Source organism: Ovis aries, chromosome 1, assembly GCF_016772045.2.
Source record: "Ovis aries strain OAR_USU_Benz2616 breed Rambouillet chromosome 1, ARS-UI_Ramb_v3.0, whole genome shotgun sequence".
Classification (NCBI taxonomy): Eukaryota; Metazoa; Chordata; class Mammalia; order Artiodactyla; family Bovidae; genus Ovis; species Ovis aries.
Window position 1 is genome coordinate 86,961,806 of NC_056054.1, and position 24,880 is coordinate 86,986,685.

The 24,880-nt window shown below is 47.0% G+C and overlaps 2 protein-coding genes across 6 annotated transcripts; both read left to right on the forward strand.

The window, feature by feature from the left end:
* The first annotated feature begins 1,931 nt into the window (after nt 1-1,931).
* Nucleotides 1,932-11,147, forward strand: LOC101107831 (glutathione S-transferase Mu 1-like). Of its 4 annotated transcripts, none has more exons than XM_060401369.1 (8): nt 1,932-2,105; nt 2,337-2,412; nt 2,855-2,919; nt 3,449-3,575; nt 3,675-3,775; nt 4,430-4,525; nt 4,614-4,724; nt 10,640-11,147. In XM_060401369.1, the coding sequence occupies exons 1-8, from the start codon at nt 2,091-2,093 to the stop codon at nt 10,727-10,729; spliced, it is 681 nt and encodes a 226-aa protein (XP_060257352.1). In that variant the 5' UTR covers nt 1,932-2,090; the 3' UTR covers nt 10,730-11,147. The 4 variants fall into 4 exon arrangements, with proteins under 4 accessions (XP_060257352.1, XP_042107950.1, XP_012033428.1 ...); XM_042252016.1 differs by having other exon boundaries at nt 3,494-3,575; XM_012178038.3 differs by having other exon boundaries at nt 1,932-2,062; nt 3,494-3,575.
* A 1,990-nt stretch (nt 11,148-13,137) lies between these two features.
* LOC106990219 (glutathione S-transferase Mu 1-like) lies at nt 13,138-24,805 on the forward strand. Of its 2 annotated transcripts, XM_042252003.1 has the most exons (9): nt 13,138-13,237; nt 13,541-13,616; nt 14,033-14,097; nt 14,401-14,482; nt 14,581-14,681; nt 15,411-15,506; nt 15,594-15,704; nt 24,286-24,424; nt 24,570-24,805. In XM_042252003.1, the coding sequence occupies exons 1-8, from the start codon at nt 13,202-13,204 to the stop codon at nt 24,373-24,375; spliced, it is 657 nt and encodes a 218-aa protein (XP_042107937.1). In that variant the 5' UTR covers nt 13,138-13,201; the 3' UTR covers nt 24,376-24,424; nt 24,570-24,805. The 2 variants fall into 2 exon arrangements, with proteins under 2 accessions (XP_042107937.1, XP_027828549.1); XM_027972748.2 differs by having other exon boundaries at nt 24,286-24,805.
* Nucleotides 24,806-24,880: the final 75 nt, after the last annotated feature.

Here is a 24,880-nt window from a genome sequence, read left to right on the forward strand (position 1 = left end):
TTGTTCATTTGAAATAGCCATTTTCTTCATGGAATCTAGTCATGTTTCTATTCTAAGCTCAAGATGTGTAAAACCCAGAATGGCAACTCCTTAATGTGCTATGAAACATATAATTTTCAAGAGGGCCAGCACTTTTGTGTTTGCATGGCCACCACCATCTCCCTGTGGACAAACCTACCAGGGTATCTACCTGACCTGAGCCGCACCCTGAGTCTGTACCCAGAGCTGAGCCCTGAAGACTTGCAGGGTAGGGACTAGAGGGACATAGAGGGACTGAGCTCTGCTGGTCTCTGCTGATACACTCTCCCTTCTCCCTAACTTAGCAGGGATGTGCACACTCTGTGATTTAATGCAAATTAGATAAAGTCTATCTGTATCCTCAACCCCTTGGTGGTTTGAAACTTTTATGAATACCTGGTTCACATTAGTTCAATCTGAACAAAGTGTTACCTAGTTTAACTTATTTTTCTAGTACATCAACCTTGAATTATTTTAAAAAATATTTATTCATTTATTCGTCTGCACTGGGTCTTAGTTGTGGCATAGGGGATCTTTGATCTTCCTTGTGGCATGTGGGATCCTTTTTTTTTTTTTTAAGTTGTGGCATGTAAAACCCTTAGTTTTGGCATGTGGGATCTAGCTCCCCAACCAGGGATCGAACCTTGGCTCCTTGCATTGGGAGCATGCAGTCTTAGCCACTGGATCACCCAGGAAGTCCCTCAACCTTGTGTTTTAACTTGTAGACCCATTTGTTTTTAAATGTTCTTCTCATCTGTTTTCATATATCCACTAATTTGTAATAATCTTTAAACAAAGAATAGGAAACACAGGCCAACTTATGTCCTATTCTCCTATTCTCCTAAATTTGAAATAGTCTTCAAACTTCCAAGAAGAACACTGACAAGTAGAAGCTGGTTTTCTGGAGGTTATATCACAGAGAGAATTCAAAGGACACTTGAACCATCCTCTCACACACAGAACCACACAGGGGTCAGGAGGCAGGATGAGGGCTGGAATCTGTGGACCTGGGCAGCTGAGGGTGTGCTGGGCCCACTCTGACTGCGGTCCTGTACACCATCCTTCGGGTTCCTGACTGCCATCCCTTCTGGCAACTCTCTGCTACAAGAGAGGAGACTGACTACTCTGAGGACAGCTCTTCCCCTTTCAGTCACATTCCTTCTGTGACCACCATTCTCCCCATCACTGTATCCTGTGAGGGACATCTAGCTGGCTGTTAGGATATTTCTGGACTGCACTTTGATATCTTCTTTGCTGGGCCTGGTTCTGGATTTAGATTCACAATCCAAACTATAAACTAGCTGATTAATTTACATTTGATCAGTTTCACTCTTAGAACAGCAGGGAAGGGCTGGGTTTTCCATAGGAAGGAAGGCACTGGGACAGTTTTCTTGATCTGGGTGGTTCTTCCTATCCCCGTGATCGGATTTTCTTCCAAGACTTGAGGCTGTTAGGGATCGTTAACTGACTGAGGAGCTTTAGGACTGCCTGGAGTCCTGTTCTTCCGGTGACAGGTGCCAATTAAACTCAATTTGAGGGGTACCTGCTCTTGGCCTAAACTTAGTGGTCAGAGCTCCCCAGAGCTCGCGGGATACCTGAAACCCAAGGGCAAAACTAAGCGGTTCCTGAGAGGGAAGGGAAGGCAGAAGAGCCTTGCTGCTGTTGGTTCCGGTTTGTTTTCCTGAGCGTGCCACCAACTCCACCGACTTAGCAGAGATCTGACTGGGATCAGGAACCAGGTGAGCCCGACCCGGGGATTCTTGGCATCTCAGAACCCACACCATGTCTCTGGAGACCCTTCGGCTCTGAGGCGGAAATAGGTCTCATTTTCGCTTGCCTAGGGCTGCATCTGGGAAAGGCCTCGCTGAGTTGGGGGCCCCGCGCTGGGTGGGGGTGGGGCCTAGAAGAGGGGCGGGTGCTTCCGGCCGCGCCTTTACCGCCGGGTCAGAGGATAAATTTCCAGACCAGCCCCTGTGAAGTGTTTCCACTCAGGACGGAAACCAGCCCCATGACCGTTATCCTGGGTTACTGGGACATCCGCGGAGTGAGCTGGGGTCACAAAGGCGGGAAGGATGGAGGCCGGCAGGGTAGGGCGGGTTGGGGGTGGGAAATGCTGTGCAATGGGGATTGATTTCACTAGAATATTCCTCTTCAGAGCTTGGTGGAGCCAAGCCCAAAGCCCTATCCCTCTGCCCTTTTTTCTCAAGCGGGGCTTATGCTCGGGAGGGTGTTTGGGGCTTGGTGTTGAGGTTGTGGGATCACAGAGAGTCAGGCAATTAGGACCTGACATCTGCTCTCCCTCTGGCCGTCTCTCTCAGTTGGCCCACGCCATCCGCCTGCTCCTGGAGTACACAGACTCAAATTATGAGGAAAAGAAGTACACAATGGGGGACGGTAATGGCATCCTTGTCATGGCCTGACTTCTGCCCAACTCATGCTGATTTGGTGCCAAGCATCCCATGTTCTGACCCCTGTTGTTCACGTCTGTCGCCCTCCCCTCCAGCCCGCCCAGCTGGAGTAGGGACCTGCCCCTTCCCGAACCCTTTAGGGTGCAACTGGCCTCCAAGGAAGGATATGAGAGCCCACAGCTGGGTCCTGTATCAGCCATTGGCACAGGCTCCCCTTAGTGCTTACCTAAACCCTTTGTAAGGATTACTCATCTAGTTTCAAGAAGTTTCTAAGCTGGTTTTTCCCCTCAAAGCTCCATGTGAGATTAGTGGTTCAGATTCCAGATCCACCAGTTCAGGGGGGTCTTGCCTCTACTCCTTGCTGGGTCCCCCTGGAAAGGAGGGTTGGATTCCTGGGAGGTTGTTTCACTGCATCTTCTTTTTCTCAGCTCCTGACTATGACAGAAGCCAGTGGCTGAATGAAAAATCCAAGCTGGGTCTGGACTTTCCCAATGTAGGTGCAGGGGTTGGGGTGCTGGGAGGGGGAGTGGACAGTGTCTCCATCCATCTCCTTTCCTGGTTTAGAGTTTTCAGGAACAGGTGCTTTCAGCTCTGTCTCTCAGCTTCCTGGTTCTGTTTTCTGCCTTTCCATGATGCTGTGTGTCCCAGCTCATCCCTTCATTTTACAACATATCATTTAGTGTCTGCTGGAGAAGGAAATGGCCCCCACTCCAGTACTCTTGCCTGGAAAATCCCATGGATGGAGGAGCCTGGTAGGCTGCAGTCCATGGGGTTGCTAAGAATTGGACACAACTGAGCAACTTCACTTTCACTTTTCATTTTCATGCATTGGAGAAGGAAATGGCAACCCACTCCAGTGTTCTTGTCTGGAGAATCCCAGGGACGGGGGAGCCTGGTGGGCTGCCGTCTATGGGGTTGCACAGAGTCGGACATGACTGAATCGACTTAGCAGCAACAGCATTTAGTGTCTGCAGTGGGCCAGGCTCTGTGAGTGCCAGATTTCATCTCTGCTCTTACTCAAGGGAGGAGATGCAGGTGGCCCAAGTGACCAGGCCCTGTTCTTCCAGCTGCCCTACCTAATTGATGGGACTCACAAGCTAACCCAGAGCAATGCCATCCTTCGCCACATCGCTCGCAAGTACAACATGTGTGAGTGGGCATGGGGTTGGGGGCAGGGGCACAGGTGGCCATGCCCTGGGCTGGACTGGGGTGGGACGCTGAGGGTGAGTCTCTGTTGTGTGGCCACAGGTGGGGAGACAGAGGAGGAGAAGATTCGAGTGGACTTATTGGAGAACCAGGTTATGGATGTCCGCTTGCACATGGCCAGGATCTGCTACAGCCCTGACTTTGTGAGTCGTTTCACACTGGACTGGACAGGGTTTGAAACGCTGGACACAGTCCTCTACGCTGGAGAATCTTAGGAAAGACTCCAGCTTCCTCTGGGTGGAAATTCAGTTCCTAGACAAGTGTTTACATTGTTAACCCAGTGTCTCTTCCTCAATATCTCCGGCATAAACACAGGTACCTAGTAGGCAGCCCGGGGTCAGACTTTATTCCTCTCCCTCTTGTCTTTCAGCCTATCAGATTCTCCAACTGTCCAGAAACTGCTCAAGCGTCTATACCATTTCTGACTCCCAAACTGGAATGTAGGACTTTTTCCTAGACATTCTAGTGTTTATTGGCCTGAGGTCTGAGGACCGAGCTTTGCCAGGTCTCACAGCACTGCTGGTCTGACCACAGTCAGGTGTCTGGAGCTGAGTGGTGACAGGTTCATGAACAGTGTGGTTTCGCCCTTTGTCTTCCCATCGCCTCTCGCAGATGGGAGGTGGTACCCAGAGGAGTCTGATGAAGACAAGTGGTTGAGTTGCAGCCTGGGCACTGACCCAGGTGCAGTCAGTGGACATGGCTGCTCACCTGACAGCTGGAATCAGACGCAGCCCTGGGAGGCCTGCTGTCTGCCAGGGAGTCTGTCTGAAGGCAGTGACAGCTGTTTTGTGTCTCAGGAGAAACTGAAACCTGGTTACTTGAAGGAAATTCCTGGAAGGATGAAGCTCTTCTCAGTTTTTCTGGGGAAGAGGTGTTGGTTTGCAGGGAACAAGGTAAGGGGGATGGCTTTGGGGGAGGGAGAGCTGTCATTTTTCCCCAGGTTCAGAGTTTGGTGCGCATTCATGCTTTGTCTTCCTGCAGCTCACCTATGTGGATTTCCTGGCTTATGACATCCTTGATTTGCAACGCATATTTGAGCCCCGGTGCCTGGATGAATTCCCAAACCTGAAAGATTTCCTCACCCGTTTTGAGGTCATTCCCATGATCCCCCCTAGTATTTATGTCTCTTCTCCCACCTTTCCCTGATGCTTTCCTGGGTGTTGCTTCAGTCATGTCCAACTCTTTATGACCCTACAAACTGTAGCCTGCCAGGCTCCTCTGTCCATGGGATTATCCAGGCAAGAATACTGGAGTGGGTTGCTATGCTCTTCTCCAGGGGATCTTCCCAGTCCAAAGATCGAACCTGCATCTCTTTTATCTCCTTCATTGGTAGATGAGTTCTTTATCACTAGTGCCACCTGGGAAGCCTGGATGATTTCCTAGTTGGAACTACAATGAAGAATAGCATTTATGGAGAACTTGGTTTATGCCATAATCTCTGCTCAGCAATGACATGTATTGTGTCAAATTTAATCTTTATAACATTACTACATGGTAGAAAAATTATGCTCTGCATTTTACAGATAAGGAGTCAACCTGAAAGGACAAGTAGTTTCTGCAGGTCACAGAACCAGAACAGGCTGTGCTGGGCTCCCAGGCAGAGCGTCTGACTTCCATGGGCAGCATCAGTGGCTCCTCATTTCCTGGAGGAATAAAACCCTCAGGTCCCTTTCATGACTGTGTTGACAGCTCTGGAAAGTGTGGGGGAAGCAGAACCTTGAGGAGATGGTATGAAGCTGGCATTAGTAGAGTGAGACACAGTAGGATTGATATCAAGGACTAAAAACACAGACAATATTTTCTCCTCGTCTCCAAAGGGCTTTGCAGCAATTGAGTCTCTGCCTGTTGTTCTGAGATTCTCAGAGCTGTAGTTGGTGGCTTCCCTGGTGACTCAGATGGTAAAAAATCTGCCTGCACTGTGGGAGACTCTGGTTTGATCCCTTAGTTGGGAAGATACCCTGGAGAAGGGAATGGCTACCCACTCCAGTATTGCCTGGAGAATTCCATGGACAGAGGAGCCTGTGTGGGCTACAGTCTGTGGGGTCCCAAAGAGTCGGATATGACTGAGTGACTAACATAACATTTCTGCTAACGTAATATAGATGTCCTGTGCAAGGATTTTATCTTGACTCCTCATTTGGTGGGTGCTTTCCTTTCCTCCTCATCTCCTATCCTGTCTTCCTTCCTGTTACTCCAGATTCTGTCTGAAAGATGGGTTAGTATTTTCATTTTAAGTCACATTCACTGATCTGATCCTCTCCCCTGTATGAGACACTGTGTCAGGCACAGTGGGATACAGAAGTCACACAATCCTGGTGCCCTGTGTCTGGGGCTCAGTGTAGCTGGAGAACTATAGGAACCCTGAGCTGTGTGGTGTGGATGGAGCCACCTTAGGGCTGGAGGAGCACAGCCTGACCTCACCTCCCAGCTCATCATTCACCCAACTGGAAAGCAACAGAGTCTGCTTTGTGACAGATATGGGAATTTGAAGCTCTTATCCAAGAGGTTTTTCAGTCTACAGTCTGTTTTGAATGCCCATGTCTATCATGAAATCTGCTTTCTCAGCTAGTTCTCATCAGTTCTAGTTCTGGTCCAAGCCTTAGTGCTTTGAGAATTTTGCAAGAGCTGGGGTGACTGCCCAGCAGGGAGGATGGGGACAGATGTGGCCTGCAGTATGTGGCCTGTTGGGCCCTGGGCTGTGGGGCACAGGCAGCCCTGGATCTTAGAGTCCTGGGCACTCTTGGGCACTGTCTGTCTTGGGAAGATGGTGCACAGGTACACTTGAGTGTTGCTGGGTTGGCTTTAGCAGGACTGAGGATGAGGTAGGTTGAGGGCCAGTGAGAGTGGGCTCAGGTCCCAGTCCAAGCAGTTGGTCTATGTCTTTTAAGTGGAAAAATCAAAGTCTGGCCTAGCCTAGTCTTGTTGCTTCAACCCTTATATCATATTTCATCCATGTTTTCCTGAATAATTGGGTGAAATGTGGTCTCTTCTGCAAGTTGCTTGGGCACTTTCTGAGCACTTTTGTTTTTCTAGGGCCTATCTCTTTGTGGAAACCCTTGCAACTAGTAGCCTTTTCTGAGAACGAGAATAATTTTGGAGAATGAGAAGAACAAATACACTTAGACCAGATGTCAATTGGAAAAAACACCCTCACAATTTAAGAACAGTGTTGTTCAGTTGCTCAGTTGTGTCTGACTCTTTGCAATCCCATGAACTGCTACACACCAGGCCTCCCTGTCCTTCACCATCTCCCGGAGTTTGCTTGAACTCATGTCCATTGAGTTAATGATGCCGTCCAACCTTCTCATCCTCTGTTGCCCTGTTATCTTGCCCTCCATCTTTCCCAGCATCAAGGTCTTTTCCAGTGAGTCAGTTCTTCCTATCAGGTAGCCAAAGTATTGGATCTTCAGCTTAAGCATCAGTCCTTCCAATGAATACTCAAGGTTGATTTCCTTTAGGATTGACTGCTTTGATCTCCTTGCAGGTCAAGGGACTCTCAAGAGTCTTCTCCAGCACCACAATTCAAAAATATCAATTCTTTGGCGATGAGCCTTCTTTATGGTCCAACTCTCACATCCATATATGACTACTGGAAAAACCATAGCTTTGACCAAACAGACCTTTGTTGGCAAAGTGATGTCTTTGTTTTTTAATGTGCTGTCTAGGTTTGTCATAGCTTTCTTTCCAAGGAGCAACTGAAAGTGAAAGTCACTCAGTTGTGTCTGACTCTTTGTGACCCCATGGACTGTAGCCTGCCAGGCTCCTTTGTCCATAAAATTGTCCAGGCAAGAATACTGGAGTGGGTAGCCTTTCCCTTCTCCAGGGAATCTTCCCAACCCAGGAATTGAACCCAGGTCTCCTACATTAGGTGAATTCTTTACTGTCTAAGCCACCAGGGAAGCCCTTCAAGAAGCAAACATCTTCTAGTTTCATGGCTTCAGTCACCGTACACAGTGATTTTGGAGCCCAGGAAAGTAAAATCTGTCACCGCTTCCATGTTTTCCCCTTCTGTTTGCCATGAAGCAATGGAACTGGATGCCATAGTCTTATTTTTTTGAATGTTGAGTTTCAAGCCAGCTTTTTCACTCTCTCTTTCACCCTCATCAAGAGGCTCTTTAGTTCCTCTTCACTTTCTGCCATTAGAGTGGTATCATCTCCTTATCTGAGGTTGCTGATGTTTCTCCTGGCAATCTTGATTCCATCTTGTCATTCATCCAGGCCAGCATTTCGCATGATGCACTCTGCATGTAAGTTAAATAAGCAGGCTGACAGTATGTAGTCTTGTCTTACTCCTCTCCCAATTTTGAACCAGTCTGTTGTTCCATCTAAGGTTCTAACTCCTACATACAGGTTTCTCGGGTGATAGATAAGTGGTCTAGTATTTCCATTTCTTTAAGAATTTTCCACAGTTTGTTGTGATCCGCACAATCAATGAAGCAGAAGTGGATGTCCCTCTGGAACCCCCTTGCTTTTTCCATGGTCCAACAAATGTTGGCAATTTGATCTCTGCCTTTTCTAGACAGCTTTTACATCTGGAAGTTCTTGGTTCACATACTGTTGAAGTCTAGCATGAAAGATTTTGAGCATAACCTTGCTAGTATGTGAAATAAGTGCAATTGTACAGTAGTTTGAACATTCTTTGGCATTGCTCTATTTTGGGATTGGAATGAAAATTGACCTCCTCCAGTCTTGTGGCCACTGATCAGTTTCCCAAATTTATTGACATATTGAGTGCAGCATTTTAACAGCATCATCTTTAAGGGTTTTCAATAGCTCAGGTGGATGTCTGTCACCTCCGCTAGCTTTGTTCATGTAGTTTCCTAAGGCCCACTTGACCTCACACTCCAGGATGTCTAGCTCTAGGTGAGTGGCCACACCATTGTGGTTATCTGGGTCATTAAAACCTTTTTTGTGTAGTTCTTCAGTGTATTCTTGCCATCTCTTCTTAATCTCTTCTCCTTCTGTTATGTCCTTACTGTTTCTGTCTTTTATTGTACCCTTCCTTGCATAAAATGTTCCCTTGATCTCTCCAATTTTCTTGAAGAGATCTATAGTCTTTCCCATTCTGTTGTTTTCCTCTACTTTGCATTGTTCATTTAAGAAGGTCTTATCTCATTTAATAGATCTTGCTATTCTCTGCTGCTGCTGCTAAGTCGCTTCAGTCGTGTCCAACTCTGTGCGACCCCAGAGATGGCAGCCCACCAGGCTCCCCCGTCCCTGGGATTCTCCAGGCAAGAATACTGGAGTGTGTTGCCATTTCCTTCTCCAGTATCAGTTGAGTATATCTGTCCCTTTCTCCTTTGCCTTTCACTTCTCCTTTTTCCTCAGCTATTTGTAAAACCTCCTCAGACAACCACTTTGCCTCCTTGCATTTCTTTTTCTTTCAGATGATTTTGGTCACTGCCTCTTGTCCAGTGTTATAAACTGCCATCCATGTTCTTCAGGCGCTCTGTCTACCAGACCTAATCTTTTGAATCTATTAATCACCTCCACTGTATAATTATCAGGGAATGGATTTAGGTGCTACCTGAATGGCCTAGTGGTTTCCCCTACATTCTTCAATTTAAGCCTAAATTTTGCAATAAGGAGCTGATGGTCTGAGCCACACTAAGTTCCAAGTTTTGTTTTTACTGACTGTGTAGAGCTTCTCCATCTTTGACTGCAAAGAACATAATCATTCGGATTTTGGTATTGGCCATCTGGTGATGTCCTTGTGTAGAGTTGTCTCTTGGTTTGTTAGAAAAGGGTGTTTACTATGACCAGCTTGTTCTCTTGAGAAAACACTGTTAGCCTTTGCCCTGCTTCATTTATGCACTTCAAGGTCTAACTTGCCTGTTATTCAGGTATCTCTTGACTTCACAGTTTTCCATTCCTATTCCTGATGATGAAAAAAGACCGTTTGGTTTTGATGTTAGTTCTAGAAGGCGTTGTAGGTCTTCATAGAACTAATCAACTTCAGCTTCTTTGGCATCAGTGGAGAGGGGCATAGATTTGGATTACTGTGATGTTGAATGGTCTGTCTTGAAATGAACCAAAATCATTCTGTCGTTTTTGAGATCGCACCCAAGTACTGCATTTTGGAATCTTGTTGACTATAAGGGCTATTCCATTTCTTCTAAGGGATTCTTCGCCACGGTAGTAGATATAATGGTCCTCTGAACTAAATTCTCCCTTTTCCATCCATTTTATTTCACCGATTCCTAAGATGATGTTTAATCTTGCCATCTCCTGCTTGACCACAACCAATTTACCTTGATTCATGGACCTATCGTTCCTGGTTCCTATGCAGTATTATTCTTAAAAGCATCAGACTTTGCATTTACTACCAGATACATCCAGAACTGAGCATTGTTTCTGCTTTGGCCTAGCCACTTCATTCTTTCTGGAGCTTATGCATCTTAACCATCAAGGGACCATGTATCCAAAACACAGAAAGTTTCATCTTGTTTTTTCCCATCCTGAATTCCCTTGCAGGCACTATTGGTGGGCAACTGCCCTGTGGGTCACTTAACTGTTTGTGTAAGTGGCTGATGAGTGAGCCTCCTTGTTTTCAGCTGTGGGGAAGGGGGTACAGCAGAGAGACTCAGAATGGAGAGGGAGAGCAAGCAGGCTGCATTCTAGCCATATTGCTTACGTGTGGTGTGATCATGAGGGAGGTGCTTATCTTCTGAGTGCCTCAGTTTCCATTCTGATAAATGATCTCAGTAGAATCCATCTTGCAGGGGAGTCGTGAAGAGATTCTGAACCTATGTTATAATGTCTAATGGATATACAGCACCATTTAATACAGTATAGAGTCTCTGTATGTGGTGAGTCTGGATGTCAGATGAATTACAGGAAATTGGAAGAGATAACTTCCCAGAGCTGGGGACCCCAGAAGACTTATCTTTTGCCCCAACATTTGACTCCCACATGGAAGGGCTGTACCCCAGGTCCCAAACTTGGGGAGAGCTGCCTGGGTTCCACTGGGGCAGCAGGAGGCCTGGTGTTCTTTTTCCCACCCTCAGGGCCTGAAGAAGATCTCTGCCTACATGAAGTCCAGCCGCTTCCTCCCAAGCCCTCTGTTCCTGAAGCTTGCCGTGTGGGGCAACAAGTAGTGCCTGCAACCAGGAGATGGGCGTGAGGAGCCAGTGCCTTGGAGACCAGGTGGACCTCCTGCCCGTGGAACCATCTGTCTTTTTCTTTTTCCTTCTGTTCACTCTAGATGGCTTCTTGGCCCCCTTATCCCCCTCCCACACCCCTTTCCATCCCTACTTTAAAGATCCAGTTTCCCACTATTTTTGAGCAAAGTTCCTCCCCCACTGCACATTATCCCTCCTGCACTAAAGCCACCCAGACTGTCCTTCCCTTCCATGATTACTTCTGCTGTGAGCAGCCCAGCCAGACCCCTGGCCCACAGGGCTCTGCTCCCAGCGCTGCCCTGAAGACCAGACCTGGCCTGGTGTGCAGGCCCTGCTTCCCAGTGTGGTTCCTGCCCAGCCTGTCTGATGCCCAGTAAAGCTTTATCACACCTGCTGTGTCTTGTCTTATTCTCTCAGGGCTTCCTGGAGTCATGACTGAATGTGTTGGGTGTGTGGGGGTGTCTATTTTCCCCTCTTGTCCACTGTGGGGCTCCATGGATAGGTATGGGTATGTGGGGGGATGGAGTGGGGTAGACTGTTGGGGATGAGTAGGTTATATGATTGCTTGTTCATTTCTATCTCCACTTCATGTACCTCTGTTTCTTAGCATCAGATCTCTGCAGAAAGGGAGCCCTTCTATGTCTGGTTCCCTCTTTAATTCGTCATTCATGGGCTGCCTCCTGTCAGCTTGCAGTATTCTGTGCCATGGTTCAGGGCGCTCTCGGGTGCTGGGGAAGGGGTCTGAGTAGTCTACTGATGGTGTGGGATCCTGGTGGATTCGCTTGTCACCCTTTCATGGAAGCTTACCCTGCTTTAGATACCCTTCATCTGTGTTCTTACAACATGCATATGTATGTGCATGCATGCTAAGTTGCTTCAGTTGTGTCCAACTGTTTGCAACCCTATGGATCTAGCCTGCCAGGATTCTCTGTCCATGGGATTCTCAAGGCAGGGATTCTGGAGTGGGCTGCTATTCCCTTCTCCAGGGGATCTTCCTGACCCTGGGATCAAACCTGAGTCTCCTGTGCCCCCTGCATTGACAGGCAGATTTGTTACCACTGAGCCACCTGGGAAGATTTATTTTTAAATACGTTTTTTGTAGTATACGAACTTTGTGTATTAACTTACAAAATTTATTTGTTTTTTAAAGTTCCTCTCATTAATTACCTATATCCACTAGTATGTAGTAGCCTTTCAACAAGGAAAAGAAACCACAGTCCAACCTATGTTCTGTTCTCCTAATTTTGAAATAAACTTCTGCCTGCAAAGAGGACAGTTGGCAGGTAGGACATTATTCTTGTGCAGATTGTACCTCAGATCACAGATCACAGAGTGACATCAAAAGACACTGAGCCCTCACACTACAGATGCATTACCAGTAAGGACGTACTGTACAGTGCAGGGAACTCTACTTAATATTCTGTGATAATCTATGAGAAGAGGATCTGAAAAAGGGTGAACACCTGTATATGTATAACTGAATCACTTTGTGGTACACCTGAAACTAACACACCATTATAAATCAACTATACCTCAATATAATTTTTTTTAAGAAACAGATCACTCTCTTAAAATCACATTGGGTCAGGAGGCTGGATGAGGGCTGGATGAGAGCTGTGGATCTAGGCAGCTGAGGGTGTGTGGGGCCACTCTAACTCTGGTCCTGTGTGAAGTATAGGCTGTCACCCCTCTATGGACCCCCTCCGGAGCCATGCACTCTGAGGACTGATCGCCCCTGGATCACTTTCCCACCACACTCCCCATCACTGTCTCAGCAATGTGACAGACATGGAGCTGTCTGTCAGAACATCTCTAGAGCTGCACCTGGGTACCCTCTCTGCTGTGTGCGGATCTGGATTTCGATTCAAAAGTGAGGCCATAAGCTACTTGATTAATTTATGTTGTACCTTTATTTTTAGGTGCATGATGAGGGAAGGGTCCTCCACAGTCCCTGAAGGAGCACAGAGAGACCACATTTCCTTTCTCTGCCTCCTCACCTCTTTTTATCACACCGATGGTCTGTTCTGGAAGACCGCAGCTATCATGGGTTATATTAACAAATCATGGGGGAGCGTTAGGACTGCCTGAGGTTCTCATCTTCCTGTAACACAGGCGGATTTAATGTTATGATTCAGGCTTGTTTCCCAAGGGCACTGGAAACTAACCCCCGGTTAGCTGAAGTGTCCCTGGGGTCGGGAACCAGGCCAGGCCAACCTCGGGGGCCTTTGATCTCTAGGGGCCCAGAGATTGGCTTCCGCAGGAATCTGCTGAGAGAGAGACAAGAGTAGACCCTGCTCTGCCAGCTGGGAGCTGAGTCAGGGGCTGTGCTGGGGGCGGGGCCGAGAAGAGGGGCCCCTGCTTTCGGCCCGTTTTCTCCCGGATTCAGAAGACCAGTTTCAAGCCCAACTGCACTGGAGCTTCTGCACTCTGAGCGTCATAACCTGCACCATGCCCATGATTCTGGGTTACTGGGACATCCGCGGGGTGAGTGGGGGTCCCCCAGGGCGGGGAAGGTGGAGGCGGGTGGGGAAATGCAGCGCCCCCCTGGGAAAATGCTGCAAAGCTGAGGCCGGTTCAAACCAGAAACTTCCACAGGACTTGCTGCAGCGGAGCCCCTGTGCCCTCAGCCCGATCATCTTCTCTGGGTGTTGGCATGTGTGTGTGTGGCGTGGGTGGGCTGGTGCAGGTGACGGTGCTGAGGGAGTGGGAGGTGTGGAAGTGACCTGGAAGAGTGAGAGTTTTGCAGTCAAGACTGACGTCTGCCCTCTGTCCCACCATCTCTGGCAGCTGGCCCATGCCATCCGCCTTCTCCTGGAGTACACAGACACAAACTATGAGGAGAGACAGTACTCGATGGGAGATGGTAATGAAATCCTATTTCTGTTGTAACTTATGCTCAACTCATGCTGATTTGTTGCCAAGCAACCCATGTTCTGGCCTTGTTGCTGCCATCCCTTAAACTCCACTAGCTGGAAAAGGGACCTGCCCCCTGTCAAACCCTTTGGGGGTGCAGCTGTCCTCCAAAGCAGGCCATGAGAGCCCCTGTGGCAGCCTTGGGCTCCATTTAGTGCTTGCATTAGCTCTCTGTAAGCCTCAACTCAAGAAGGTTCCAAATCATTCTACGTGTGCTTTCCCCCAAAGCTCCATGTGAGATTAGAATGCACTTCAGAATCCGAATCCGTCAGTTCAGGGGGTCTTGCCTCTGACTCCTTGGTAGGTCCCCCGGGAAGGAGGGTTGGATTTGTGGGAGATTGTTTCACTGCATCTTCTTTTTCTCAGCTCCTGACTATGACAGAAGCCAGTGGCTGAATGAAAAATTCAAGCTGGGCCTGGAATTCCCCAATGTAGGTGCAGGGGTTGGGGTGCTGGGAGGGGGAGTGGACAGTGTCTCCATCCATCTCCTTTCCTGGCTTAGAGGTTTCAGGAACAGGTACCTTCTGCTCTTGTCTCAGCTTCCTGGTTCTGTTTTCTGCCTTTCCATGGTGTTCTGTGTCCCAGCTCATCCCTCCATTTTGCAGCATATTATTTAGTGCCCACCATAGTATTTAGGCTCTGTGAGTGCCAGGTTTCATCTCTGCCCTTGGTCAATGGAGCCGGGTACAGGGGAGTCTGGTGGCCCAAATAACCAGACCCTGTTGTTCTTCCAGCTGCCCTACTTAATCGATGGGACTCACAAGCTCACCCAGAGCAACGCCATCCTTCGGTACATTGCTCGCAAGCACAACATGTGTAAGTGGGTCTGGGGTTGGGGGCAGGGGTGCAGGTCGTCATGCCCAGGGCTGGGCTGGAGGAGATACTGAGGTTGAGTCTCTGTTTTGTGGCCACAGGTGGGGAGACAGAGGAGGAGATGATTCGAGTGGACATTTTGGAGAACCAGGTTATGGATGTCCGCTTGGCCATGGTCAGGATCTGCTATAGCCCTGACTTTGTGAGTCCTCTCACTTGGGGGGACAGAGTGTGAGATGCCTGTCACAATCTCATCGACTGGTCTGTTAGATTTTTCCTTCCTTAGAGCTACTTATCCACCAAGACATTTTCTTGGAAACTCTGATTCAGTTCCCACCAATCTTAAGAAGAGTCCAGCTTCTCCTGGATGGAAATTCACTTCCTAGACAGGATATTTTCCTCCCTACCCCAATACCGCTTTTCCGCATCTAAGGCCAAAACACGTGTCCAGTGGGCAGCTCAGGCTTAGACTTTATTCCTCTCCCTCCTTCCTTTCAGCTTCTAGTTCTCTCCAACTGTCCAGAAACTGCCCAGGCGTCCACACCATTCTAGTCTCCTACACTGGAACATAGGACTTCTTCCCTGGTCATTTTAGTGTGGATCAGCCTGAGGTCTGAGGCCCAAGCTCCGCCAGGTCTCACAGCACTGCTGGTCTGACCCAGCGCAAGTGTCTGGAGCTGCGTGGTGACAGGTCCAGGAACAGTGTGTTCTGCCCTTTGCCTTCCCATTGCTTCTCACAGATGGGAGATGGTTCCCATAGGAGTCTAGTGAACACAGGTGCGTTGAATAGCCCCTGGGCCCTGACTCATGTACAGTGGAGGGACATGAGTGCTCCCCTGACAGCTGGGATCAGACACAGACAGCCCTGGGAGGACTGCTCTCTGCCGGGGGGTCTGTGTGTGAGGGTGGTGACAGCTGTTTTGTGTCTCAGGAGAAACTGAAGCCCGGTTTCTTGAAGGAGATCCCTGAAAAAATCAAGCTGTTCTCAGAGTTTCTGGGGAAGAGGCCTTGGTTTGCAGGGGACAAGGTAAGTTGGCCGGCTTTGGGGGCGGGATAGCTGTCATTTTTCCCTGGTTCAGAGTTCGGTGCGCATTCATGCTTTGTCTTCCTGCAGCTCACCTATGTGGATTTCCTGGTTTACGACGTCCTTGACATGCACCGCATATTTGAGCCCAAGTGCCTGGATGTGTTCCCAAACCTGAGAGACTTCATTTCTCATTTTGAGGTGATTCCCTTAAACCCCTTGTATTTACATTTTTCTTCTCTTCCTTATTTTCCCTGATTTTGTAGTTGGAACTACAATGAAGAATAGCATTTATGGAGAATCTTGTTTACCAGAATCTCTCCTCAGTTACTGATGTGTATTGTGTCACATTTAATCTTTATAACATTCCTACATGTGGAACGATTATCCTATCCATTTTACCGATAAGGAATTAAGCTGAAAGGATAAGTAATTTCTGAAGGTCACACAACCAGTCCAGGCTGTGCTGGGCTCCCAGTCAGACCATCTGGCTTCTACGGGCAGCACTCGGTGCCTCTCCGTTTCCTGTGCTGAAATGAAAAGCTCAGGTCCTTTTATTGTCTGGGTTCACAGTTCTGGAAAGTGTGTAGGAAGCAGAATATTCAGGAGATGGTATGCAGCTGGCATTAGTAGAATGGGACACAGTAGGATTGATATCAAGTACTAAAAACAGAGACGATATATTCTCCTGATCTCCAAAGGGCTCTGCAGCAATTGAGCCTCCACCTGTTGTTCTGAGATTGTCAGATCTGTCGTTGGTGCTGGGATTTGGGTACATACAGAGGAGTCCTGTGCAAGGATTTCATCTTGACACCTCTTATGGTGGGCAGTTCCTTTACTCCTCATCTGCAGTCCCTTTTTCCTTCCTGTTATCCCAGTTTCTTTCCCAGAGATGCAGTAGTACATCACTTTAAGTCACATTCACTGATCTGATCCTCTCCCCTGTAGGAGACACTGTGTCAGGCACAAGTGGGATACAGAAGTCATGTAGTCCTGGTGCCCAGCCTCTTGGGCTCAGTGCAGCTGGGGAACTATAGGAACCCTGAGCAGTGTGGTGTGGGTGGAGCCACCTTGGTTCTGGAGGAGCACAGCCTGACCTCACCTCCCAGCTCATCATTCACCCAACTGGAGAGCAGCAGGGTCTGCTTGGTGACAGATATGGGAATTTGGAGCTCTCGTCCAATAGGTTTTTTGGCCTACAATCTGTTTTGTATTCCTCCTTCCCATACTGAAATTTGCTTTCTCAGCTAGTTCTCATCAGCTCTGGTTTTGGTCCAAGGCTTGTTGCCTTGAGAATTTTGCAAGAGCTGGGGTGACTGCCCAGCAGGGAAGATGGGGACAGATGTGGCCTGCAGTGTGGCCTGTTGGGCCCTGGGCTGTGGGGCACAGGCAGCCCTGGATCTTAGAGTCCTGGGCACTCTTGGGCACTGTCTGTCTTGGCAGAGTGGTGCACAGGTACACCTGAGTGTCTCACTGTCTGGTTGGCTGTAGCAGGACTGAGGATGATGTGGGCTGAGGCCAAGTGAGAGTGGACTCGGGTCCCATGCCAGGCAGTTGGTCTGTGTCTTTTAAGTGGAACCAGTCTTGCTGCTCCACACCCTCCTATCAGGTTTCATCCATGTTTTGCTGAGTAATTGGGTGAAATGTGGTCTCCTCTTTATGTTGCCTGGCCGCTTTCTGAGCCCTTCAGTTTTGCTAGGCGTTCATCCCTCTGTGGGCAAACCCTGTGAAGTAGGAGCCTTTTGTGAGGCAGAGATTATTTTTTGCTTGATGAGAGGAACAAATACTCCTATGATGAGATGTCAGTGGAGAAACATTTGACACCACTTAAGAGGAGTGAGTTTTGACTTTATTTGGAGACCTTCAATTTTGTTTGGAACCCAGGAGACAGCTTCTGATAGAGCTCTGAAGATGTAGGGTAGGAGACAGTAGGTATATGAATTTTTGGCTGGGATATACATATAGTCAAGCATGCATCTTGGTAAAAGATTAATGCTAATTATTGAAAAGCAAACATCTCAAGTTAATAATCTCAGTGCTCGTCTCTGTGTAGGAAGATGGGTAAATCTGGAGTCATGAAAATTCTTTTTTTGAGATGCATCCTAACTCTCTGGGGACTCCATGTCTGAAACACAGAATGTTTCATCCTGGTTTTCTTCATCCTGAAATCTCCTCAGGGTGGACTGTCTGTGGTTGATGCGGTAGATTGAAGCTTACCCCTTTCTGTAACCAGTTAGGAGGGACTATCTTCAGGCTTTTACTGGTCATGGAAACGATGTAAGATTTGCATTCATTCTTTTATTTTCATAAATTTTTTTAAAGTTGTTTATTTAGTTTTGGCTGAGCTGGGTCTGCGTTGCTGGGCCTGGGCTTTCTCTGGTTGCAGGGAGCTCGGTCTACTTTCTAGCTGCGGTGCTCCGGCTTCTAACGCAGTGGCCTTTCTTGTTGCAGAGCAGTGGACTCTCGGCACTTGAGGTTCAGAGCTGTCGCTGTCAGGCTCTGGAGTACAGGCTCAGTTGCCCCGGGGCATGTGAAATCTTCCCAGACCAAGGATTGTACCCATGTCCCCTGTTTTGGCAGGCAGATTCTCAACCACTGGGCCGCCAGGGAAGTCCTTCATTCTTGACAAATCCTTTAAAAGGCTGTAAATTAGATTTTGGGTGAAGTTAAGTTAATCAGGCTTAGTTTCAGGTCATTTGTGCTATATTTACATATCTAACATGAAAAGATATTTTAAAATATATCATTTTTTTGGCTACATTGGGTGTTGGTTGTGTCATGTAGAATCTTCCGTTGTGGCATCAGGCTTCTTCTGCTTGTGGTGCGTGGGCTCCGGAGCACATGGGCTCAGTAGTTGTGGTGTGTGGGCTTAGTTGCCCCAGGATATATGGGATGTTAGTTCCTTGACCAGGGATTGAACTGCCTTCACTGCACTGGAAGGCAGATTCCTAACAACAGGACCGCCAGGAAAGTCCTCTGATACGTGGAGATTTGCAAGACAAACACAGTTGCTTTCAATTCCCTGAAGAACTGGGCTGCTACCTAAATGATATCAAAAGATGGATTTGGCCAACTACATTTATTAAAATTTTGCTTTCTTATATGAGTAGGTAAATTTCCAACTAAAGTGGAAATCAAAAGATTTCTATATTCTAGAACTTTAGGGATCAGTGTATCATGTCTTCAAATGTTTGCAGAAGGCCCTCTTTCTGAGTGCACAAGTCAAACTCAGTCCTGTTTACCCTAGGTCAAAAACAAAAGCAACCAACCAAACAAAACTCCCAAACCAAACTCCAGTATTGCTTTTATTAAGTACCAGGCACTAGCCTCAGTTGGATCCAGGGTATCGGAAGCATGGACGGCAAGGCAAGAGAGGTATATAGATATAGAGAGAGATAAGGGAAGAATTTGCAGTTAAGAGAAGAGGCTGATATTCCTTGGTTTATGCAGAAAGCCAATAAAGCCTCAGACAAGAGACTTGCTCTGTTCACGTAGGCCGCAGGCGAACTCTCGAATAGCGGAAGGTGCCCCACCTTGGGCACCTTCTCGACTGGGTCTAAGAAGCCCAGGCAGGAAATTGAACTCAGAGGGCCCCTGCACTCCAGGGAATTAGCCTGAAAAAGAGAGAAAGAGAGAAAGAAAGTACGACATGGGGAGGCCAAGCTTGTGTAAGACCCGTAACTTTATTTTCCAAAGGAGCTTATATACCCTAAGTTTTACATAATGGAAGATTCAGAGTCATGCAGGGGCAGCAGTCCTGACCCTTATCGATACCAGGCTTTCTTTCTGCATACCTTTCTGTATACAAAAGGTCTCAGGTGATTTACATTATCTTCTGGCCAGGAGGCCTGTTAATATTTTATGGCTCTTTTCCTTGATAAATGTTAATCAACCAAAAACCTCATTTTCCCTTAAAGTGTTTTTTCTTTAATCTGCATCACCCTCAAAGTACTAAATAAAGTTACATTCCTAAAGAACGAAGGTGCAGTGGGTTATCACAAAGAAAGTACTTAACTCACAGATCTAATGTTGTTAATGCCAGGGCTACTACCTGTTTTTTCTATATACCAACTATATCAACAAATAAAAGATATGAAAACTTGGCAGCTAGTATTGGCTCAACAATGAAACTGTTAACCAGTTCTATTCTAATGATTTTTAACTTCTTGAAAGGCTCTACATTCCTAGAGTGTTTTAAGCTTCCTGTGCCTCTTGCAGTTGGGAGGCTGTAAACAATCACATGCGTAGTTGTAAAAGTCTAGATAAACTTGTCAGGCAGGCTAGAAAGCCATCAGAGGGGTTTTTGGATTGAAACACTCTTATTATGCCCAGGAGACTTATTAACCAAAGCTCTAAGTTGATTTTCTCAGAGAAAGGTGGTCGGGGATAGCCCCCTGTTAATGTCAGAGGAGTTGGTGAAAGTCATAAAGTAGTAAGACAGACAGACTCTGGTTTTTGGGGTAGATGCTCGAGCAGTTCCAGGGGATCCCTCGAGTCCTGATCCGCCTTGCCCATCAGGTCTCTCCGCGTAACCTTGTCATGGGTGGGATCTCCTGTGCTGGCTCCCGGCAATTAGGCCCTGAATCTTAGATTGCAACTTTATCCTTATGGTGTGTGGGCTCAGGTAAGCCTGTTGGTTTCCTCTATTATCTTTAATTAACATTTCCTGAGAGGCAGATGATATACCCTGTCTTATGCCAGGCAGGGGCGCATTCCCCAGTGAGACATGTTTGTATATCCCCACAGTATAATCAGGTAAAAGAGATATACCCATCTTACATAAAGCCTGTTCAAATATACCACTTTTTAGCATGTTACTGAGTCCATGTTTAGTCTGCTTGCTGCACAGTGGGCCATTCATCTGAGAGATGAGGTGCAGACTGAGAAGCTGGCAGACTAATGTCTCAAAATAACCATCTTATCAGGATCTGATGCCAGGCTCTTTTATATAGCAGAGAAGGGGGAGTGAGGAAGTAAAGTAAAAAGGTCATTAATCTTGCAAACATCTCCTGGAATTGCCAGCCGAGGCCGGGGGGGCGGGGGTGGGATATGTTAATTTTTTCCTTCCTGTAGCCATCCACATGTGGACAGGGTCCTGAACAAGGGCACTCTGGCTTAACATTCAGGCATAGGGGCAGGGTTCCCCAAGGTAGGCCGTTATGTATGGAGGGTATCCTCGTAGTGAACAAAAGCAATGGGAAGCAAAGTTTAAAGTAAAAGAAACAGATCTGGACTTCTCTGTGGGTACAGTGGTTAAGAATCTGCCTGCGAATGCAGGGGACATGGGTTCAGTCCTTGTTCTGGGAAGATTCCACATGATGCAGAGCAACTAAGCCTACACCACAACTCATGCGCCTGGCTCTCAGGCCTGAGAGCCGCAGCTACTAGTCTATGTGCTGCAACTGCCTCCTGAAGCCCCCACACCTAGAGTCTGTGCACCACCACAGGGGGAGCTATGGCAATGAGAAGCCTGTGCGTCATAATGAAGAGTAGCCCTCACTGGCTGCAACTAGAGAAAGCCCAGCTCATAGTGAAGACCCAGGGCAGCCAAAAGAAAAAAGATACAAATCTTAAAAAAAAAAAAAGAAACATCCAACATGGAGGCAGATTTTGTTCTTCCCCTTAACAAATAAACTTTCATCTCAATTCTATCAACTATCAATATTTTACCTTTAACCATAGCCCTTGTAAGGATCCTGTTAACAAGTCTTGGTCTTACAAGGAGTCCCAGAAACCTTCGTTTTTATTCCCTGGCCATTTTACCCAGTTCTATCCCCAGTGAGGGGTTGAGCCAAGGAACCTAGGCTTTTTTTGTCAGTCTTTATTGGATTGTTTGGCATATTGCCCTGAGCAATTCTGGTGAATTTTTGTACTTTCTTGCCTTTAAATTTTTCCCACACTGTGGTAAATAGAGTGGATTTGTTTGGGTCTCTTTAACATTTACGGGGACTGATAAGGGGTCTTTTTGGCTCGTCCAAAACATCTTTTTTGGTAGTGCTGTATCAAAATCTTTAATTTCATGCCATCAAAGTCTGTTTCATTTATCATACCTCTTAATAGGCATCTAAATATTTTCATCCTATTGGGACCAGTCCCTTTAAAATTTCGAGTTTGTAGGAAGAACTCACTTGACTTTCCCCTCAGCTTTTAACTATTCCCTTGTTAATTAACCTAATGAACTTTAATTATTCTTTTGTTTTTATTAGCATCTGTAATATCCATTGAGGGGAAGCTGAGACCATAAATAAAACTCTAGGAACAATGTTTGTTGGTTGGTTGATTGGGTTGAAACTAAGGAAGTTCTTAAGGTTAGCCACCATTATATATCTGTATATCCACCCTTTAGTTTGATTTTTCCATAGGGACCAGCTAAACAACTGTTTTCAATGAGAGATCTCTAAAAATTTACCAATTTGGCAGGTTTCCCAGTTTAAAGGATCCATTGTTAGAATTCTTAGTCATGATTCAAACCAATAAGAGGCAAGAGGAATCCCCACAAGAGAGTGCGAAGGATGCAGCCTTCTTGGGAGCCAGGAAGCTTACTCACAAATATCGTCTAAGAGAGTAAAGGACTTTGTTGCGCAGGGAGACACAAGGAGCGTTGAAACAACAAAGATCCTTTATGAACTGGGCCCCCTAATGACACATTTACCTAATGCTAGCGTAGCTGGACAAAAAGACTCTTGGAATCACAGTCTATGCAACTTGCTGCCAACCATACACCGTATGTGTGCCTTCACGATTAGAGAGACTAAGCTTTCAAAGTGCACTGGAAGATGCCTAAGAAGATGAGGTAGAACTTTTACGTCTCAAGGCTACAGGGAGACGATGCAAGTTCTTCCTAGAAGGACTTTTGTTCCCTTAAGGTCAGCATTTGAAAACAAACCTTTTTTTGGCCAAAGTAATCACAATTTTACCAGGCCTTCTAAATCATTCAGTCTTTTTGATCTTAAACCCCATTCCTCTAGCTGTGTACAAATAAAAAAACCCTAATTTTGAGTGTCAAAGAACCCCTTTTGACCATTTTTAGGATGAAATCTCCTTGGGATAGTTTGCCCAATTAAGTAAGTATCTGCAAGTATAAACTCCATATGTAGTGTCCCTGAACCTGCCTGTAGTGGCAGTCTTAGGTTGGCAATCTGTCACCCCTCTTTCTTTTGTTTATAAAGCTTTGTTTCCCATTTCACAGTATGTTTGTCAGGATAAATTTCTTTGGATAAGTGTGTGTGGTGGGCCGTTCGGCTATTTGTGAGCTTAACTCTCCTCGTTGTCACCCTGTAGTCATTTCAGGTCTTTAATATGTCTCAGACAGTCTGAAAACATTGTGGGCATTGGGAACATAGGTTGGCCAAACCTTTTGTGTGTGTCCCTGGATGAGCAAGTTTCTTTAGAAAGTGGGATTCCCTATGGGATTGCTGTGTGGAATGAGGACTTGCCTCCACCACTCCTGCAAGTTTCTCAATTGCCTGAAAAAGCCTTGCTTGACCAGAAGGAGCCCTGTCCCTTATCTATGGAGCTAAGAGATCTCGTGTGGTATCTACACTATATTCCAGCCAACTCTGGTAAATTAGTCAGTCCAAGGAAGGACACCAAGCAGTCCCTGACCTACGCACCCAACCTGAACCTGCCCAGTGTCTCAGCTGGGTACTTTCTCAGTATCTCTAAGATGAGATGGCAGGAAGCTTTTCCATGTATCAGTAAAGAAAACTCAGGACTGTCAACCAAGATGGTAAATGGGAGATCATGAGAGATTCACCTAAATTCATATGATCACGTACAGAGGTGGACCGCACAACGGGCCTTGCTGGTACCAAGGCTCCAGCTCCTTGTAAGCTTCCAATCCCAGTAAGAAGTCTCATTTGAACTCCTTTGTGGTCACTATAACTGTCGACTGGAAACAAAGCCCACACAATGTAAGAGCAGTGAGTTTCCCTTTTAATTGGAGACCTGTATGCTAGGAGACACCCTCTCAGATACCTCAGATCTCTGGGAAACTGCGTTCAGGAGGTGGAGGAGGAGGTCTGGAAAATTGGAGTAATCAATTATACATCTTGGTAAAGAGTACTGCAAATCACCAAAAGCTAGGGATCTCAAGTTACTGATTTTAGTGCTTTACTCTGCATAGAAAACTATACAGACCTAGGTTGATTATAGAGTACTTCTTTAGATGCATCTTAACTGTCTAAGGACTGTGTATCCAAACCAGAGAATGTTTCATCTGTTGTTTTCCCATCCTGACTTCCCCTACGGGCACACTGTTGGTGGGCAACTGCCAGGACTGGTCACTTAACTGTTTGTATAAGCGGATGATGAGTGAGTCTCCTTGTTTTTTTTTTCCAACTATAAGGAAGGGGGTGCAGCAGAGAGACCTCAGAATTGAGAGGGAGAGCAAGCAGGCTGCATTCTAGCCATATTACTTCTGTGCAGTGTGAGCATGAGGAAGGTGCTTATCTTCTGTGTGCCTCAGTTTCCCATCTGATAAATGGTCTCAGTAGAACCCATCTTGCAGGGGAGTCATTTAGGGATTCTGAACCTATGTCATCATCTCCAGCAACAAGCACTGGGTGGAGTCTCCAGATGTCCTGTTTTATCAAGATATCACTTGAATTACAGATAATTGGCAGAGCTAACGTTCCAGAGCTGGGGACACGAGGAGGATGGTATTTTGTCCCAATATTTGACTCCATGTGGAAGGGCTATATCTCGGTTGCAAACTTAGGGAGACCTGCATGAACCATAGTGGGGCAGTAAACCTGAAGCCTGACCTTTTTCCCACCCTCAGGGCCTGAAGAAGATCTCTGCCTACATGAAGTCCAGCCGCTTCCTCCCAGGCCCTCTGTTCCTGAAGCTTGCCATGTGGGGCAACAAGTAGTGCCCGCAACCAGGAGATGGGCGTGAGGAGCCAGTGCCTTGGAGACCAGGTGGACCTTCCTGCCCGCGGAACCATCTGTCTTTTTCTTTCTCCTGTTCACTCTAGATGGTTCATTAACCCCCTTATCTCCCTCCTACTCCCCCTTTCCATCCATCCTTTAATTCAGTTTCCCACTTTTTTTTTCTTTTTTTTAGCAAAGATCCTCCCCCACCCCACATTATCCCTCGTGCACTAAAGCCATGTAGACTATCCTTCCCTTCCATGGTTGCTCCTGCATTGAGGAGCCCAGTCAGGTCCCTGGCCCCTGGAGCTGTGTTCTGAGCTCCCAACATTGCCCTGAAGACCAGCACTGGCCTGGTGTGAAGTCCGTGCTTCCCAGTGTGGTTCCTGCCCAGCCTGTCTGATCCCAGTAAAGCCTTATCACACCTGCTGTGTCCTGTCTTATTCCCTCCTGACTTCCTGGAGTCATGACCTACTATGTTGGGTGTGTGGTGGTGTCCATTTT

Coding starts and splice junctions, on each gene's coding strand:
- LOC101107831 (XM_060401369.1), top strand. Junction 3,576..3,674: donor CGCTCGCAAGTACAACATGT/GTGAGTGGGCAT, acceptor GTGTGGCCACAG/GTGGGGAGACAGAGGAGGAG. Junction 4,526..4,613: donor GTTGGTTTGCAGGGAACAAG/GTAAGGGGGATG, acceptor GTCTTCCTGCAG/CTCACCTATGTGGATTTCCT.
- LOC106990219 (XM_027972748.2), top strand. CDS start 13,202: ATGCCCATGATTCTGGGTTACTGGGACATCCGCGGG. Junction 13,617..14,032: donor ACAGTACTCGATGGGAGATG/GTAATGAAATCC, acceptor TCTTTTTCTCAG/CTCCTGACTATGACAGAAGC. Junction 15,507..15,593: donor CTTGGTTTGCAGGGGACAAG/GTAAGTTGGCCG, acceptor GTCTTCCTGCAG/CTCACCTATGTGGATTTCCT.